General features: G+C 41.5%; 2 protein-coding genes across 7 annotated transcripts in view; one reads left to right on the top strand and one right to left on the bottom strand.

Moving 5' to 3' along the window:
• Nucleotides 1-706: 706 nt before the first annotated feature.
• Nucleotides 707-14,703, top strand: LOC124012596 (N-acetylneuraminate 9-O-acetyltransferase-like). 3 transcript variants are annotated; one of them, XM_046326389.1, is made up of 21 exons: nt 707-764; nt 1,008-1,071; nt 1,342-1,664; nt 2,895-2,991; nt 3,142-3,262; nt 3,605-3,649; nt 3,846-3,908; nt 4,453-4,497; nt 4,602-4,725; nt 4,829-5,043; nt 5,730-5,896; nt 6,490-6,748; nt 6,964-7,053; nt 7,188-7,307; nt 8,600-8,756; nt 9,376-9,455; nt 9,684-9,785; nt 10,339-10,479; nt 10,879-10,956; nt 11,630-11,722; nt 11,848-14,703. In XM_046326389.1, the coding sequence occupies exons 1-21, from the start codon at nt 737-739 to the stop codon at nt 12,118-12,120; spliced, it is 2,685 nt and encodes an 894-aa protein (XP_046182345.1). In that variant the 5' UTR covers nt 707-736; the 3' UTR covers nt 12,121-14,703. The 3 variants fall into 3 exon arrangements, with proteins under 3 accessions (XP_046182345.1, XP_046182344.1, XP_046182346.1); XM_046326388.1 differs by having other exon boundaries at nt 3,602-3,649; XM_046326390.1 differs by lacking the exons at nt 707-764; nt 1,008-1,071; nt 1,342-1,664; ... (2 more) ...; nt 3,605-3,649; nt 3,846-3,908 and adding an exon at nt 4,102-4,209.
• sgce (sarcoglycan, epsilon) overlaps nt 14,040-17,728 on the bottom strand; it is a 24,391-nt gene continuing 20,702 nt past the window's right edge. For 2 of the 4 annotated variants that reach the window (XM_046326391.1, XM_046326394.1), the window contains exon 12: nt 14,047-17,379. In XM_046326391.1, the coding sequence (XP_046182347.1) occupies nt 17,329-17,379 (51 nt within the window). In that variant the 3' untranslated portion in view covers nt 14,047-17,328. Of the gene's footprint in view, nt 17,380-17,728 lie in introns of all 4 variants that reach the window. The other 2 variants (XM_046326392.1, XM_046326393.1) reach the window with 2 other exon arrangements.

The following is a 17,728-nucleotide window of genomic DNA, read 5'->3' as shown; positions in this document are numbered from 1 at the left end:
TTCCTAGTCCAACGCTCTAACCACTAGGCTACCCTTCCGCCCCAATTATTCAACTGGCTGTGTCCCACACTTAATCTTGTAAATATAGCCTCCTCTCTTCTGTTCCTTCCTGCCGTTCTCCACTCCCCAACTTTCCTCTGTCCTTGAAATAAATGCCTGCCCTTAGTATCTCGATTCCACAGTTCCTGCCTTTTCTCCACCAACACTGTCCATATCATGCATTTTGCCTCTGCCTTGCTCATTGAAACTACCACATCAACATCTCCACTACTTAGTGCTTGTTTAGTGAGGAAAATTAACTGACTCGTTCTGCTCCACTCCCACATGAGCTGGGACCCATGTAAATATGATCTGTATATGTAACGGATGTGAAATGGCTAGCTAGTTAGCAGTGGTGCGCGCTAATAGCATTTCAATCGGTGACGTCACTTGCGCTGAGACCTTGCTCTGCAAGGGCCGCAGCTTTTGTGGAGCGATGTGTAGAGATGCTTCGTGGTTGACTGTTGTTGTGTGCAGAGGGTCCCTTGATTGCGCCCGGGTCTGCTATGTGATATAAAGGACTGGAGACTCCACTGCACATGAATCAGAGTAAATATCTACTCTTTCTGGTCTAACTTCCTCCACCCACTGCAAGGCCATCATCTCTGCCATGTATATACAGCCACATGATCTTTCGGCTGCATATTTTCCGCCATTTTCTTCAAATCTGAAAACGTTGTGAAACCACGCCCATTTTATGAAGAATTGCATTATGGGTCATAAAAGTAAGGAAACAGTTTCCAATGCATGTATACTTTGTATTATGCACGAATTTAGTATATCAGGGAACATTTGGTATTATAACTATATCCATATTATGACCAATAAGCATACTAAATTCACGTCACAAATACTGCGGTTACTATGAGTTTTCGAACACAGATTCTGCGGTTATTATGACGCCCGTTGCTCATACCTGATCCAGATCACAGTTTTTGGATTTACTGTAACATATTTCCCTATCATAGGTTCTAGGTCCATTTATAGGGAAAAGTTGGAAGCCGTTCCTAGACTAACATCGGAAGCAAGCAAGTGAGTGCTTTTTTTATGAGTGCTTTTTGTAGTCTATCCAAGTCCTGCCTTGTTATCTCTGATCTTTATTATAGCAGATGCAGCCAATCCCCTTACTGTCTTTAAGCTGATATCAAAACCCCATGGCAATCAAGAAAGTAAAGTCTTCACAATATATAGTTCCAGGAGCGGAATGATGACATACAATGAATACAATTCAAACAGCTGTCAAGAGTTTGCAGAATAAGTTTTCAGGATCCTCTAATTGTACTACTGATTGTTTTAAACCAGGTTTGCACTAATGATGGAAGATGAAAAGCATATGCAGGTGGTTGCAGTAGCAGCATCCGAGAAGCCCGCACCAGCCATGCCCCATGCAACAACAGTAGCGGAATTCGGAGTCGTGGACGCGCCGGTGTGCTCAGCCCCCTACCGCTCCGCTGCATCCCATCTGTCTGCTTGTTGTCATGGAGGAGCCAAGATGGCGTTCCTGGCCTATAGCCTAGGCAAACGGGAAATAAATCAGTATTTTAGCATTAAAAATGCTAAATTATTATCCGTCGCTGCCGTCATTCTACTCACCCTGTTTCACACCGTTTCTCGGTATTATGGAGGTAAGCGACTGGCTCCCAGATATATTGTTAGCTAGCTAGCTTGACACAGACTCAACTCGGTGTTAGCGGAACCTGTAGCTAGCTAGCTAGCTAGTAAACTAAAGTTACCTTCCCCCTGGTCATTTTTGCTCACGGTATTTGCAATTGCAAGGAAACATGAATAAACGTGCAGTAGCCTGAATTAACCGAATAAAGTAGCTAACTAACATTAGCTAGCTACATTGTCTCCGTGCAGGTGGATACTGGATACAGTCATTAGCATCGGAAAGGAATCGCATCGTCGCGAACTAACCCATGTTTACATATTGTAGCCGCACACGATAACTGGCGAACTAAGTAGGTAACTTTCATGTGCATTGAAGTCTACATATATACAGACATTGATTTAATTATACTGAACAAAAATATAAACGCAACTTGTTAAAGTGTTTGTTTCATGAGCTGAAATAAAACATCCCAGAAATGTTCCATATGTACAAAAAGCTAACTTCTCTCAAATTAATATGTCTAACGTTATCTGTCAGCTAACGTTAACTAGCTGGCCAGTTAACTTTCACATTTCTAGCTAGCTACTATATAATTCATACTAGCTAGCTAATCAACCAACTGCACATGCGTGGCTATTAGCTACCATGCTAGTTATCATGGTTACTTACAGGAAGTTAAAATCTGTCTTATTACTGTTGGTGGATAGTTGGGATCATAAAGCAATCTATTGTAGATGGGTAGCCTATGTCTTATTAATGGTAATGATCTTGCCACAGGGGAGGCATGATCCTAACTTGACATTTTATAAGTCTTGTTTGTATCTGACTGGCAAGAATCTGCCCGCCCGAAGATGCCTTGCAAACAATGGTCTTTGTTTATGGAAGGTGTGGGAAACTGGGCTTTCTGTTTGTACAATGATAACAGCTGCTGTTGTCTGGCTGGCTTTGACTCCGGATGCTCCTGACTCCTCCTCCTTGCCACCTGTCATCTTCTGAGTGTTTGCGTTGGTGAATTGGCAGATGGGTCTATTCAACTAAAACACAAGTTGACACCAGGAGGTGTCCTTTAATGTAAAATGTTAATAGATTCATTTGTACCGCAGGCTGCAATGCTGTCTTGGCTGAACCATGCATTGTGCACACTGCTGCATTTGAAAATGACTTGTGTAGAGGCAGCAGGTTTCATATATCCCTTTGTGTGTTTTGTTATGGCTTACTGGGATGTTCTCTGTCTTTCCCTCAGGCGGAGACACGTGTGAGTGGCTGCTGTCCAGTGGGCGGTACCTAGGAGAGACCGTATGGCAGCCCTATGGCTGTATGATGCACAAATACAAAAATACGTGAGTCACACCCATGAGGGGAATGTATAATGTGCATGTGTAAAATGTAGATGGCATCTTTAACCAAGCCCACATCCACACAATTGCAAAAAACTAATTTCAGTTGTTACTATGTGCAAGTGATTCATTAGGCTATTTTTACTCTCACAGGGAAGCAAAGACTTGCCTTGCTGAGAAAAGGGTGGCCTTCGTTGGTGATTCTAGAATACGGCAGCTATTCTATTCATACATCCAAATAATCGATCCTGCACAAAGAGCAGATGGAAGAAAGGTAGGCTTAGTACCCCTGGCATAAAGCACACACACACAATATTTTTTGTTTATATTCATCCCACCATGAATCTGTGAGCTTTGGGCTGAATCCTAATTTCAGATCTTTGCCCGTGACTCATTTTCCCACAAGGCTCCCATTGACATCAATACATGATTGCTCAAAGGTCAGAGTTAAGTTGGGGTTCAGCCCTAAGTGCATATAAACAATTTATATCCATTGTATTCCTGTAATGAGATGGGTAATTGCTGTACTATGTCATGATAGCAATGGTCTACTCTTAGATAGAGAAATAGAGGGACATTGACTGTTTTATCCCCTGTTGTAATGTCTGTCCACCAGCACGGGAACATTCTCTTTGAAGACAGGAGCACTTCAGTCAATGTGGTGAGCTATTTATCTCTCTGTCTGTCAGTCAACAATAGTGATGTAAAAGCCAACTATTTATTTTTTAATTTTACTCTGTAGATTCTCTATTTACATACATAAAAACATTTTTTTATTTTTTATTTAGACAAATGGCATGTATTTTTATTTTGGAGATTTTCCCAATAAGAGTAACTGTTTGCTGTTTTGCTGATAGGACTTCCTGTGGTATGCAGAAGTGAATAACTCTCTGAAGGAGCGCTTGATATCATGGAGAAAGGTAAAGAGAAGCACATTTAACCAGCAGACCTGGGATGTTTTCATTAGAGCACACATAGCAAAGCGTTATACACTGTAAAACATTTAGCAACAAAAATGAGCATTTCTTATTGGAGAGGTTTAGCTTTGTCCCTCATTTTTCAGCCTGTTTCCTTCTGTTTGTTTTCTAGTGAATACATCCCTGGGTTTGTCAGGAGCAGATCAGAGTTCAGTCAAAAGATAAAACATTTCTAATCTGAATCACATCTTTGTTTACTCAACTTCTGTCCTCAAGTGAAAGTGTATACTGTACAAGTGTGATGGTACTGAACCTGTGATTTTTAACAATTCATTTTTTGCTTGACTGTATGCAATATGTAAGATTATAGGTATATTTAAGTGCTACTATATAAATACTGATGTTTGATTGAATTGAGCCCTTAGAAGAGCATTCGGCTATTTCGGTTTCCCATAAACAGAAGATGCAGAGCAATAGTTTTCTGCCATTTAAGGTCATTCAAACAGTTCGCTGCAAGATTTAATAGGATTTCTTGACTGTGTTGTAGGATCCTTCTATAAAACCAGATGTCGTCATCATCGGAGCTGCCACTGTGAGTGAAGGATGCTCGTCTTCCACTCTGTATACCACTGATTATCACATATCAGCCTGCATAGTTTAGATTAATTTCATCATTGAAATCTATCTTTCCCAAAGTGGTCCATCAAGTTGCATGGGGGCAGCAGCGAGGCGCTGCAGCAGTACAGGGCCAACCTCACAGCCATCTCCTTGCCTCTGGAACAGCTGGCTGAGGATGGGGAGGTCTACTGGGTCTTACAGGGTTAGTGCTTTACTGTTCATTCACTTGTCAGTCAGAGAGAAATTATGATAAGTGCTTTGAAAGTGAGGAATTGATATTGATTAAGCATCTCTCTCTCCTCCAGACCCTGTTCATGAGGAGGGTCTGAGTGACAACAGGAAGATGATCACTAATGAGCAGCTGGAGCTATACAACAAGGTGGTGCTCAGCACTCTGAACAGCAACAAGAAGAACTCCAAGGCCAGAGTCAGGTTCCTAGGTGCCTCGCGCCAGGCTGCCATGGAAACCATCAGCCAATCAGCTGACGGCCTGCACCTTCCCGAGAGCACCCGGAACGTGGTAGGTGTTTAGGTGCTGACTGGCCTGGCACCTCTTCCTGCATTTGTGGGATTCAAATAACAGCTGGCTTCAGGCTAAAATGAAAACACAAATAAAAGATGTATGGTTTGAACTAGCTTTATGCTGAAAAAAAATCAGGCTTTATGACTCTCCAAACCAACACCGTGTCAAATAACACTGTCCATCCCTTATAACTTTCATTCCTAATTTGACAGCCTCCATGTGCACCTGTATTTTCCCTAGTTAGTATACTTAACAAAAATATAAATGCAACATGTAACAATTTAAAAAAAGATTTTACTGAGTTTAAGTTCATATAAGGAAATCAGTCAATTTAAATAAATTCATTAGGCCCTAATCTTTGGATTTCACATGACTGGGCAGGGGTGCAGACATGGATGGGCCTTAGAGGGCATAGGTCCACCCACTGGGAGCCAGGGCCAGCCAATCGGAGTGAGTTTTCCCCCACAAAATGGCTTTATTACAGACAAAAATACTCCTCAGCACCCCTCCCACCCCTTCCCAGATGATCCCGCAGGTGAAGCCAGATGTGAAGGTCCTGGGTTAGCGTGGTTACATGTGGTCTGTGGTGGTGAGGCCAGTTGGATGGTTTGTCAAATTGTCTAAAACAACAGAGGCAGCTTATAGTAGAGTCTGGTCTATAATGCCCCTCTACCCTCCACCAGGCTGCCATGGTGCTGATGAACGCTGTGTGTAACAAGGTCCTGCGGCCCATCGACGGCTCCTGCTGCCAGGCCCTGCCGGCCCCCAGCCTCCTCCAGAAACTGACGGCCTGTGTCTTCCTGGGCTCAGCCCTGGTCTTCCTGGTGCTCCATGCTCTGGGCCACAACAGGTACACTGGTGGGAGGAGCTATAAGAAGATGGGCTCATTGTAATGTCTTAAATGGAACAGAGTCAAATGTGGTTTCCATATGTTTATAATATAATAATAATATAATATATAATAATAATATATGCCATTTAGCAGACGCTTTTATCCAAAGCGACTTACTTGTGTGCATACATTCTACATATGGGTGGTCCCGGGGATCGAACCCACTACCCTGGCGTTACAAGCGCCATGCTCTACCAACTGAGCTACAGAAGGACCACTTGTTTGACATGCTTGATATGTTCCATTCATTCCATTCCAACCTTTACAATGAGCCCGTCCTCCTATACCTTCCTCTGAGGTACACACTCCCCTGTGGCTCAGTCAGTTAGAGCGTAGCGCTAGCAACACCAAGGTGGTTGTTTCGATTCCCACTGGGGCCACATACTGATTCATGGACCTGGACTATTTTGTGTGTTCAGAGCTCACTTGTAAAAGAGACCTGGATCACACACTATTTTGTGTGACTTCATTATATACATGAAGTTTCACTGTACTGTAAGACGCTTCGGATAAAAGCATTTTGCTAAGTGTCGTGTAAACAAATTTAACAGGAGCTGGAAGTCCCGGCCCACGCCCCCCGACGTGGAGAGCGGCGAAGAGAAAAAGCCAGCCACGGCAGCGTCTCTGCTTAACCACAAGGCTCCGTTCCAGGCCCTGTGTAAGATGGGCCTCATCATGGTCTACTTTTACCTATGTGACCGGGCCGACGTCTTTATGAAGGAGCAGAAGTTCTACACCCACTCCACCTTCTTCATCCCCCTCGTCTATATGTTTGTCCTGGGGATCTTCTACAGTGAGAACAGCAAGGAGGTGAGAGGGTTTGGGATAGAATGTTTAAGGGAGTGGTGTTTTGGGGAGTTTTTTTTTGTTGTTGTCTTTTTGGGTGTAAGTATAGGCCTACATAAATTCAGATATCTTTCTGTTTCAAAGGATTTAAAGTTGTTGTCGTTGACAGCTAAGCTCAATCGTCCATGTCTGATCTGAGAGAAGGCTCTATCTCAGGGATTTTTCTATTTCCCATGCAGACCAAGCTGCTGAACAGAGAGCAGACTGACGAGTGGAAGGGCTGGATGCAGCTGGTCATCCTCATCTACCACATATCTGGAGCCAGCGTTGTGAGTTTCACCATTCATTGTCTTTGATTTATTGCTTTGAATATAAACTCAATTAATGATATTATAATTGCATGTTTTACTGCTATGTGTGACAAGTGAAGGGATGTGTGTTTTAAGTCAACCTTCCTTCCCAGTTCATCCCCGTGTACATGCATGTCCGTGTCCTGGTGGCAGCCTACCTCTTCCAGACAGGATACGGACACTTCTCCTTCTTCTGGCTCAAAGGGGACTTTGGATTATACAGAGTGTGCCAGGTAAGCATAGGAAATGATTGGGTTTTATTAGAGTTGATAAGTAGTTGTTCCAGCTACTATATCTATTCTAAAGGACAACACTGAACATCAAATGAACAAGTGTTGACACGTAGTGCCATAGAACAATTCACTTTGAATCAAATACCAAAACATGAAAGAAACATGGATATTTAGCCTCAACTGTATTGATCATATCTTTATAAGGAAACCCTTGATAAGAAAGATTCCGTCTGGCCAAAGCTTACCTCACACAGGTTTTTACTTTGGTTGGGCCCTCCAATATAGAGTTTCTTACCTCAAGTCACCCTCTGTGTTATCTTCAATTATAAACTGGGTGGTTTGAGCCCTAAATGCTGATTTAGTTGAAAGGTGTGGTTTATCAGACCGTATACCACGGAGATGACACAACATTTATTTTTACTCTACGTTTTACTTTATGTTGGTAACCAGTTTATAACTGCAATAAGGCACCTTGGGGGATTGTGGTATATAGCCTATATACCACGGCTAAGGGCTGTGTCCAGGCGTTGCATCGTGCCTAAGAACAGCCTTAGCCATGGTATATTGCCAATATACCACACCCCCTCAGGCCTTATTGCATAATTATGAAACTGGTTGTCTGGCTCCTGGATATTATTGGTTAATAGCAGTGATGTATAGCACTACATCATGATAAAGTGTATGCATTCAAAGAAATGGCAATAGGAACAAAAGTAGACTGTTGGCTGTCATTTCAGCTGCTTGATGCGATTGTTTGTTAGCTTTAGTTGGTTAGCACGCAAAGGAGAAGTAGATAGCTTTCATAGCTACATCCCAACCATTGCAAATAGAATGAACTACCAACCCATTTGGTTAGCAACTTCAGACTCTTAGAACTAACGACTGGCTTTTTCTCAGACTATTGTTTAAGGAAGGATTAAATAAAACTAATTTACTCAGTATAATGTTTTTAATAAGAACTGTTGCAATCATTTTATTAAAGCAATTAGGCCCTCGGACCCGTGACTTATCGAGAATAACTCCCTCCTAGGGGCTGTTTCCCATCACTTGGCTTCAAAAAGAAATGCACTTAGGAGTTATTTACACGATAATTCCTGGGTTCTCATGCCTTATTGCTTAAATGTGACCACTTCCTGTGTCTGTCCACTCTGGGGTGAAGTTTCCCCTAGGTACAGATCTAGGATAATCCTCCCTTCCCCAATCCTAACTTCAACAATTAGTGTGGAAAATGCTAAACTGACCTAAGGTCAGCGTTTAGGAGCAACTTCACCCTACTCCTGTCTCTCCACAAGGTCCTGTTCCGTCTCAACTTCCTGGTGGTGGTGCTGTGTCTAGTGATGGACCGGCCGTACCAGTTCTACTACTTTGTGCCCCTGGTCACCTTCTGGTTCGTCGTCATCTACGCCACCATGGCCATGTGGCCCCAGATACTGCAGAAGAAAGCCAACGGTCAGTATGGGTCAGCCATTGTACTGGACAAGTAGCAGTGATGATGGTAGTATAGATAATTATATAAAATAGAGCTTCAAAGGTAAATATCATGAGCAGTTGTAGTGTAAGTCGTCAGTTGAAGAAGTAGATCAGATGGCCTGTCCCCCACAATCACCCGACCTCAATCCAATTGAGATGGTTTGGGATGAGTTGGACCGCAGAGTGAAGGAAAAGCAGCCAACAAGTGCTCTCTGTATGTGGGAACTCCTTCAAGACTGTTGGAAAAGCATTCCAGGTGAAGCTGGTTGAGAGAATGCCAAGAGTGCAAAGCTGTCATCAAGGCAAAGGCTGGCTACTTTTAAGAATCTCAAATATAAAATATATTTTTTGGGGTTACTACATGACTCCATATGTGTTGTTTCCTAGTTTTGATGTCTTTTCTATTCTACAATGTAGAAAATAGTCAAAGTAAAGACAAACATTTAAATGAGTAGGTGTCCAAGCTTTTGACTGCTACTGTATATACACACAGCACATTTGTCTCTGTTTCCCTTTTAAAATAAACAAAAATACTAGTGTTGATTTGTGAAGTAACACTCTCCAGCACTTTTTTTTTTAGTAATTTGTCTTTTTACAGGTAGTGGAATGTGGCACATTGGGATTCTAGTGAAGCTGCTTGGGCTACTCCTGTTCATCTGCTTCTTTGCTTATTCACAGGTGAGTTCATCATCTGGTTTATTCACTCATTTAGAGATATTCTCATATTTAAAATTATATAAAAAAATTAACTGCTATAGGTCATTTCATAAAGCGTCTCAGAGTAGGAGTGGTGTACTTGATCAGGTCTCCCCCTGCCCATGTAATCAAATTCAGATTTAATCTAAAAATCAAAACTGATCCTAAATCATCGGATGTTTAACTAACTTACTCTCTTCTCTTTTCCAGGGGTTATTTGAGAACATTTTCTCAGTATGGCCCATCTCCAAGCTCTTTGAGCTGAATGGAAGCATTCATGAGTGGTGGTTTAGGTGGAAGCTGGATCGATTTGTAAGTAAACATTTGAACGTGTTGCTACACTCTTTGGCTCTGTTTAGACAGGCGGCCCAATTCTGATCTTTTTTTTCTTCACTAATTGGTGTTTTGACCAATCAGATCAGCTCTGAAAAAGATGTGAAAAGATTTGACATGATTGGTCAACTGACCAATTAGTGAAACAATTATTAGAATTGGGCTGCCTGTCTAAACGCAGCCTTTGAGTTGCTCTATTGTATTATATTTTCATATTACGGTATCAACATATCACATCTCTCTTTAGTGAGTTGTGCCAAAAACCTCTCGACTAGATGAATCTGTTGGTCGATGTTTAATGTTGAAGATCGTTCTAAGGGTTGGACAGTAGACTAAGTGGTCCTGTGTGGCTCAGTTAGTAGAGCAGGGCACATGCAACGTCAATACTTTGTGGGTTCGATTCCCACCGGGGCCACCCCTACAAAAATGTATGCACGCAGCACTAATTTTTTTCACATAAAAGCATCTGCTAAATGTTGTTTTATTATTATTATATTAGTAACTGAATGTGTGTTTTGACTTTGTCTTTCAGGCCATTATCCATGGCATGCTGTTTGCCTTTGTCTACCTGGTACTACAGAAGTGCCAGGGCCTCTCTGAGGAGAAAGGAGAGCCTCTCTTCTCCACCAGGATCTCCAACATTCTACTCCTCATCTCTGTGTTCTCATTCATGGTAAAAGAGAACAACTTGGTGTATTTAACCGTTCTTAAAGAAATAATACACTCAAACAATCTTTTAGAATTTTGTTTATTAGTCCACTGTTAATACAATCCCTAAATCATTGTGCATGTCAGCAGTACATTTTTTAAGATGGAAAACCTTCAGTAAAGAGCAGAAACTTTGATTTAAATTTAATGTCAAGAATGATGCGTTTTGTTTAATTGGAGTGTGGTATTCCTTTAAACCAGTCAGGTGAGTATATCGATCACCTGTTCTCGTAACGTTACCCTCATTAACATTCACACTGTGAGGTGAAATAAATCTCAGATGGAAGATATCTCTTAGCTGATTTACGTTGTGCTCCTTGAACACCACTCCTTTCCTAACCACTCCATGTTTCATCTGTTCCAGACCTACTCCATATGGGCCAGCAGCTGTAAAAACAAGACCGAGTGCAACGAGCTGCATCCCTACATCTCAGGACTCCAGGTAAATACAGTAGGAGGTCAGACCTTGCTTAACATTGGTCTCAGACAAAGCATTGCTCACCGTAATTTTTCCCTACACTACTTCAATTTTCGTTATTTGTCAAGTAGTTAGCCCTTAGCTAAGGAGTTGGTGAACACCTTCTAACACTTTATGCACCTTCTACAAAACATATTGTAATTGACACAGACATAGATTACACCAATGTTGACATTGCCAAAGCGACGTTAAACAATAACTAGAGAAAGCATCACCTTTGGGTAAGACTAACCTTTAGGTAGGTTAAATAATGGCACCTGTGGCCAAGAGGGTTTTGTTGAAACTAGCATTTATCTTCCATAAGTATCCCCTGTTAGGCTATGATATACCTAACCCAAAATGACAAGGGAGGGAGTTGCCTTCTACAATAACAGGATGGGTGTACTCTACTGTCGCCCAGCCGAAGAAGAGTTAACAACGTGTCATGGGCTACACTTCATCTTTAGACATATAATAACGGTGATGTCCACTCACTATTTTGCTGCTCCCAAATGAAACAGAGCTGACGTTCCCTTGTTTCTACATATTGGATCATAATTTGTTCCAGCCCCTGTTAGTATGTTGGTATGCTAGCCCCACCCCACCCGATACAGTTGGTCCATGTGCTGATTGGCTGGAATGTATTTCTTCCTCTCAGATCCTAGCCTTCATCTTAATCAGGAACATTCCCGGTTACTCCCGCTCTTTATACAGCTCATTCTTCGCATGGTTCGGGAAGATCTCCTTAGAGGTAAGATGGATTCCGCTGGCAGGGATGCTGAATTTCTGTATGATACTTGTGAATTTGGTTTATTGCATTGTCATGTTCTGTACCCAAACACCCTCACCCCCTCCCACTCTCTCTCCGTCCCCCAGCTGTTCATCTGCCAGTACCACATCTGGCTGGCGGCGGACACCAAGGGCATCCTGGTGCTGATCCCAGGCAACCCCTCGCTCAACATCATCATCAGCACCTTCATCTTTGTGTGCGTGGCCCACGAGATCTCTGTGATCACCAATGACCTGGCCCAGGTGGCCATCCCCAAGGACGGGGGCGCCCTGCTCAGGAGGTTGCTTGCCGCCGGGGTCTTCACCCTGGGCCTACTGCTGGTGTCCAGGAGCGCTGAAGGGAACCAAGGAGGCCACTGAGGGGGGCAGGTACCACAGTGGGGGAGAGGCAGATTGATTTCTAGACTGAGACTGACTGACTTGTTAGTCTTCCATGCCCCCAGGGTCGTATTCATTTGGCACCAAGCGGAATAAAAGGGTCTGAAAGATTGAGGGACGTCCTGTTTCATTCCATACGTCATGCCTCCATAAATACGACGGGGGTGAACAGACAGGTCAAGTTGAGGACAAGGAAATATCTCTGCTGTCTGTCTTTTGACTGCTCTGAGTACTGGGGTGAAAGTGATACACTGAAGAGGATGAAGTCCCAACGTGGGCCCACACCCCACGGAGCAGCACGGAATAAGGTTCTGACTCCTTTACTATAGACGTTTACAATAGAAGAAGAGTGAGGTGGTGGTCAGGGGTGGTGGTGGGTTCGAAGATGTGTGGATTTTAAACTAGCTTAAAGGTGCTCATGCTTGCTGTGTGGTCCGTGCAGCATTTGCCCCACCCTTAGCCAAACCATTCCCCTGTTCTCTCTCTCTCTCTCTCGCTCCATTCCTCTAGGTTAATCACTCACAGCTGTTGGTCTAAAGCAGCTCAATCTGGGATGGACTTTTCACTGAAAGCAGAGCGAGCGTGCTCTCTCTCTCGCGCTCTTTCTCTCTGATGGTGGTAACAGTGAAGAGTGGGTAGAAAAACAACGGATTTGCATTGCTTCCCAAATGGCACCCTATTCCCTATGTAGTGCACTACTAGTGTGGCATTTAGGATGGAAAGAAACTTGTGCTGAGAGGTCATGGTCACCTAGCTCTGTTTTATTTACAGTATTAAATTATTTAAATTAAGCATATATTTTACAGGGTTTTAGTTTTTCATTTTAATATTCAGAGCCTATGACTACTTTTTGTGAATGAAGTATTGCATGGGTATTTTTAGTTTTTATCACCACCTGAAAGACTAGCCAGGCCAGACAGAAGATGCACTTATGAATTTCTATCGCAGAATGTTGTTGCATTCTGGGTCTGACACAACCACTTGTCTGTGTTCGTGCACGTTTGCACGTGCGTAGTTTGTTGTTTCACCAACTTATCCTGGTATGTGGTAAGGAGAGGTGTAGGATGTTCATTCTGTGTTGCTCGTTAGTCCTTCTCTTAAACCAGGCTTCTCAGAGCTACAATAGAACAGGCACTGCTTTGTACATACAGATAACTGACCAAATAAAGGAAACACTTGAGTTAGTGAGGGACAGCGTTTCCCATCAAAAAAACATCAAATGATGGAATTTCTCATGGAAGAATAGTGTCACATCCCTCCAATAGAGTTCAAGACACTTGTAGAATCTATGCCAAGGTGCATTAAAGATGTTCTGGTGGCTCATTGTGGCCCAACACCCTATTAAAACACTATGTTGGTGTTTCCTTTATTTTTGTCAGTTACCTGCATCTACTGTACCATGTTAGAACTTCTGACAAAGCATAATTTAATGTGCATCAGTAGCTACCACTGTAGCCAGGCCACTGCTAATGGATGAATTCTGCACCTGACTGAATGCCTTCTACTCGCTACTGTTTTCTCTTGTCAGTTGTCATACGGCATCAGTGCCACGTTTGCATTGAAATCTGACGCGTCGTGATGCTTGATGAGGTATTTAAAAGAAGTTGAGTGAATGGAAAGTGTTGCTGTAGAATAAAAAGCAGTACTTCATGTTGAGCCTGTCATGTACCTACAGATGGACAATATCCACCAACAGTAAAGCCTTCTTTCAGACAACACTTCTTTGCGTGTATTTTCAAATTCTGCTGTGTTAGCTAAGTTTATACACAGGAATGTTAGGAATGAATCGCTTCATATCCAGTTGTTGAATCGTTTTGATTCAAATTTGAGCCATTGGTTATAGTGGCCAATATTCGACACCCCTTAAATGTGTAAATCAGCTGCTTAAAGCTTGATGTTAAGGCAACGTTGCAAATATTGTAAGTGTACATTAAGAGAGCAAATGTATTTCTTCTTTAGAATTGTATCTGTAAATGTTCTGTGCCATAGAAGGTTAATGGACTTGGGTGTACAATGTTGATTTACTTCAGGTTCATCTAGCTTCTCAATCAAATGAAATCAAACGTCTTGGCACTAGGGGTTATTCAGAAGACTGTGTGCATCCCAAAGGGCACCCTATTCAATACACTACTTTTGACCAGGGTCCATAGGGACATATGGTATGTCATATGGTATGCTTGGAAACTCAAAACATGACACATTTTGATTAATTGATTTATTGATGAAGGATGTTGGTAAAAGGATGGCAATTATACAGAATCTTGTTCAGTGTCAACCTGTTTTTCCATCTGAGAAACATTTTGATAGATTTTGTTTGCCTATTTTGATTTACAGTATTTTGATTTTCTATATGTTATTCACTATTGGGGATATATCTTTTTTAAATTGGTTTTGGTTCAAATTGAAAGAAGCAACAACTAGGTTTACCCCAGAGCCTCAATAGATGTTTTATGTACATTTATATTATTTTGTGACATTTTAATGTGAGTTGTACCCATTTTATTTATAGATAATTTTTATTTGTATTCTACATTGTCAATAATACAAACCTTTCTAAAAATCTTGTCTGACTTCTTTGTCCCTTCCTTGTCAAAACAGTGAGGGCCAGTTTCCCAGACACAGTTTAAGCCTCGTCCTGGACTTAAATAATGCTCAATGGAGATTTTCCATAGTGTTAATGCAGAGATAAAAAACACAAAGTTGCCCTCAGGTGAACACCAGCAAGAAAGTGCATGTGAGGCAGACTAAAAATGTCATGGCGACGGACAGTGGTGGCTGAGCTGGAAGAGAAGGGTCCAGTGGTAGAAGATGTTTGCCGTTTTATGTCCCACCAAGGATGAGCGGGATTAAGGAAGTAACTAATGCAACAACCTGGAGAGATTCAAAACTTAATAATTTTTCCATTTACATTATTCTACAATATTCTTGCAACAAATAGAATGAGAGATATTGAGATCTCAATATCTTCCCAGCTCTGCATATTTTGCTGTGAGGAGGCAGGTATTAGATCATTTAGTTTGGTACTGTCCAGCTGTAGCTCGTTTTTGGTTACAGGTCCAGGAATGGCTGAACATTTACCTAGAACTAACGCTGCAGATAGCATCACTGGGTGATTTGAAAAGTCACAGTCAATCGATCAATAATCATTTTAGCCAAACATTTTCTTTTAAAGCTATGAGAATAGAAAGGTTCAGTACTTTCGTGAAGCATCACAGCACAGTTGAAAAAATATATGGTGAATAGAAATGCAAAATGGATGGTGTTAAGAGCAAGATGGGAGGGGTTGAATGGAGCTGAAGGGTGGGACTAATAACAAGATAACCAATGTAAAACATCTGTAAAATATATATAGTTTGTGAAATAGCAGTTACAAATAGAAACCAAACTGGATGGACATCACAAATAGAGGAAGGCCAGGCCTAAAAACAAACCAAATATAATTTCTGTGAAATGTATTGTATGTATAAACTGAAGGTAGATTGTTTATTAGTTTACTCCAATTGGGGAGGGGTGGTAAGGGTTTGCGGGGAATAATAAAGGTATATTCTAAAAACAAAATGAATGTGTGTGTATATAAAAAAATATATCTGGGGGATTGGAAATGATGCAGACAATACATTGATGGAAGCAACAACCTATCTGCAATATTAAAGCTCATCCAACCCCTGAAAAGAAATGACCCGGGGAGAGCGGGCTCTTCTGACCTTCCACAGATGGGCTGAACAGATTACTATAATGCGTGTGCTGGGGGCCTGGTGCTACATTTGCAGCCGTTGAACACAATTGACAGCAAATTTAAACCAAATGTATTTTTACTGTTTTACTGTGACAGAAAATGAGCATTTACATTTTTATTTGATTGGACTTGACGAGCGTCTCTGTCCATCTCCGTTTCCCTCTAAAGATGAGCATTGGTCATGGAAAGTAAAATACTAACATGATATTGTTCATGGCATCATATCATTTCTAGAACATATGCACAAAATATTTCAAAATATCCTATGAATGTAGCATTTGTTATTCATGATCAGGCTGGTATACACACACAGTCGACTACTGATAAATGCAGCTGTTTAGGATTGTGGTGACCATGTGCATTAAATAAGAGCACACAGTTATGAGTGTAATTGAATTGGGACTGCACTTAATCAGCTTGCTCTCATACCAAGTGCACTTATGAGTTTACTGTACTCTGCACCACTCGCTCACATACATAAGGGCACACTGACGGACACTAGCGTCGCGTATGAACGCACTGCTGGGACATGCAGATTGGGACAGACATAGTGTCTCTGGGCCCTGGTCAGAAGTTGTGCAGGAAATTGGGTATAGAGCCCCACAATGGAGGTGTCATAATACCCATAAAACCTAACAGTCAAACGGGGTGATGGTTCCAATCCTTTTGCTACAATTCATTTTTCCCATATGGGATTTTCAAAACACTTTAAATAAGGACTGTTTCATGTAGGCTTACCCTGGTGTGAAATTTTGATAACCATTTAAATCTCTCTAGGATAAGGTGACTTTTATCAATATATTTGGCTCTACTCTCAGATTTGAAAATGCTAATTTGGGTCAAAGTAGACATAATTCAAAACTACAAATCCCTGCAAGCTCCTGCATGTCATCTCTCGCCGACACCTTTGCTAACAGGTATTGTTTTAATGTAAAACTTCCACAAGACAGTTCACAGAATTGTCCATTTAAAGACATTTTGCCAATTTATTCATTACTACATTTAGCTAACATTAGATTGTTAATCCAGAGATTCTTACCTTTGCCTCAATTCGGCATTCTCTTCCAGATCATCATGACATTTATAGTTCTTTATGACACAATTGGCAGCTAATTAGCATTTCATTTGGGGGGGTTGGGGGTAAATCCAAGCAAATTTATGGATAAAAGTCACCTTGTCCTAGAGAGATTTACACGGTTATCAACACGTCACACCAGGGTAAGCCTACATGAAACCCAGCCCTTATTATAAGTGTTTTTAAAATCCCCTATGGGAAAAATGAATGGTGGAAAAACGATTGGAACCTTTTTCCTATTTGACTGCTAGGTTTGATGTCTATTATGACTCATACTGTGGTACTCTATTTAGGATGTAGACATAGAAAAACACTTGGCTTAAAGGGACACGGACAGACAGAAAGCAGCTCCACCACTGTCTCTTGGGCTTCTCTCTTGTCACAAGTTCAGTGCTTCAGCCACTTTCCTCTCCTCAGGAATACCATTTACCTAGAATGGAGAATAAAATGACCTTATTCAAGCATATTGCATCATATAATTGATCTTGATCTAATATAAGTATCGATTATTAACAAGTTCTGAGACTGAATATTTTAACAATGTGAATATGGTAACTACATTTGAACTACTATACTGCTGTGGTAAGTGGAGGGCACTCAACCAACAAAAGTCGAGGTGCAACCAAAAAATATGATCATCATTGAAAAGGAAAAGGGGCCACGCTCGCTCTACATTAATAACCTTTCATTTACATTACATTTACATTACATTTAAGTCATTTAGCAGACGCTCTTATCCAGAGCGACTTACAAATTGGTGCATTCACCTTATGACATCC

This window comes from Oncorhynchus gorbuscha, linkage group LG24, assembly GCF_021184085.1.
Source record: "Oncorhynchus gorbuscha isolate QuinsamMale2020 ecotype Even-year linkage group LG24, OgorEven_v1.0, whole genome shotgun sequence".
NCBI classification, from domain to species: domain Eukaryota; kingdom Metazoa; phylum Chordata; class Actinopteri; order Salmoniformes; family Salmonidae; genus Oncorhynchus; species Oncorhynchus gorbuscha.
This window is presented reverse-complemented; position numbering and strand designations above follow the sequence as displayed.

What these genes read in the sequence shown, in the direction of transcription:
- LOC124012596 (XM_046326388.1), top strand. Translation starts at nt 737, where the DNA reads ATGAAGAATTGCATTATGGGTCATAAAA. An exon ending in AAAGAGCAGATGGAAGAAAG is followed by an intron (nt 3,263 to 3,601) that starts GTAGGCTTAGTA and finishes ATGTCTGTCCAC; the next exon opens with CAGCACGGGAACATTCTCTT. An exon ending in CCGAGAGCACCCGGAACGTG is followed by an intron (nt 5,044 to 5,729) that starts GTAGGTGTTTAG and finishes ACCCTCCACCAG; the next exon opens with GCTGCCATGGTGCTGATGAA.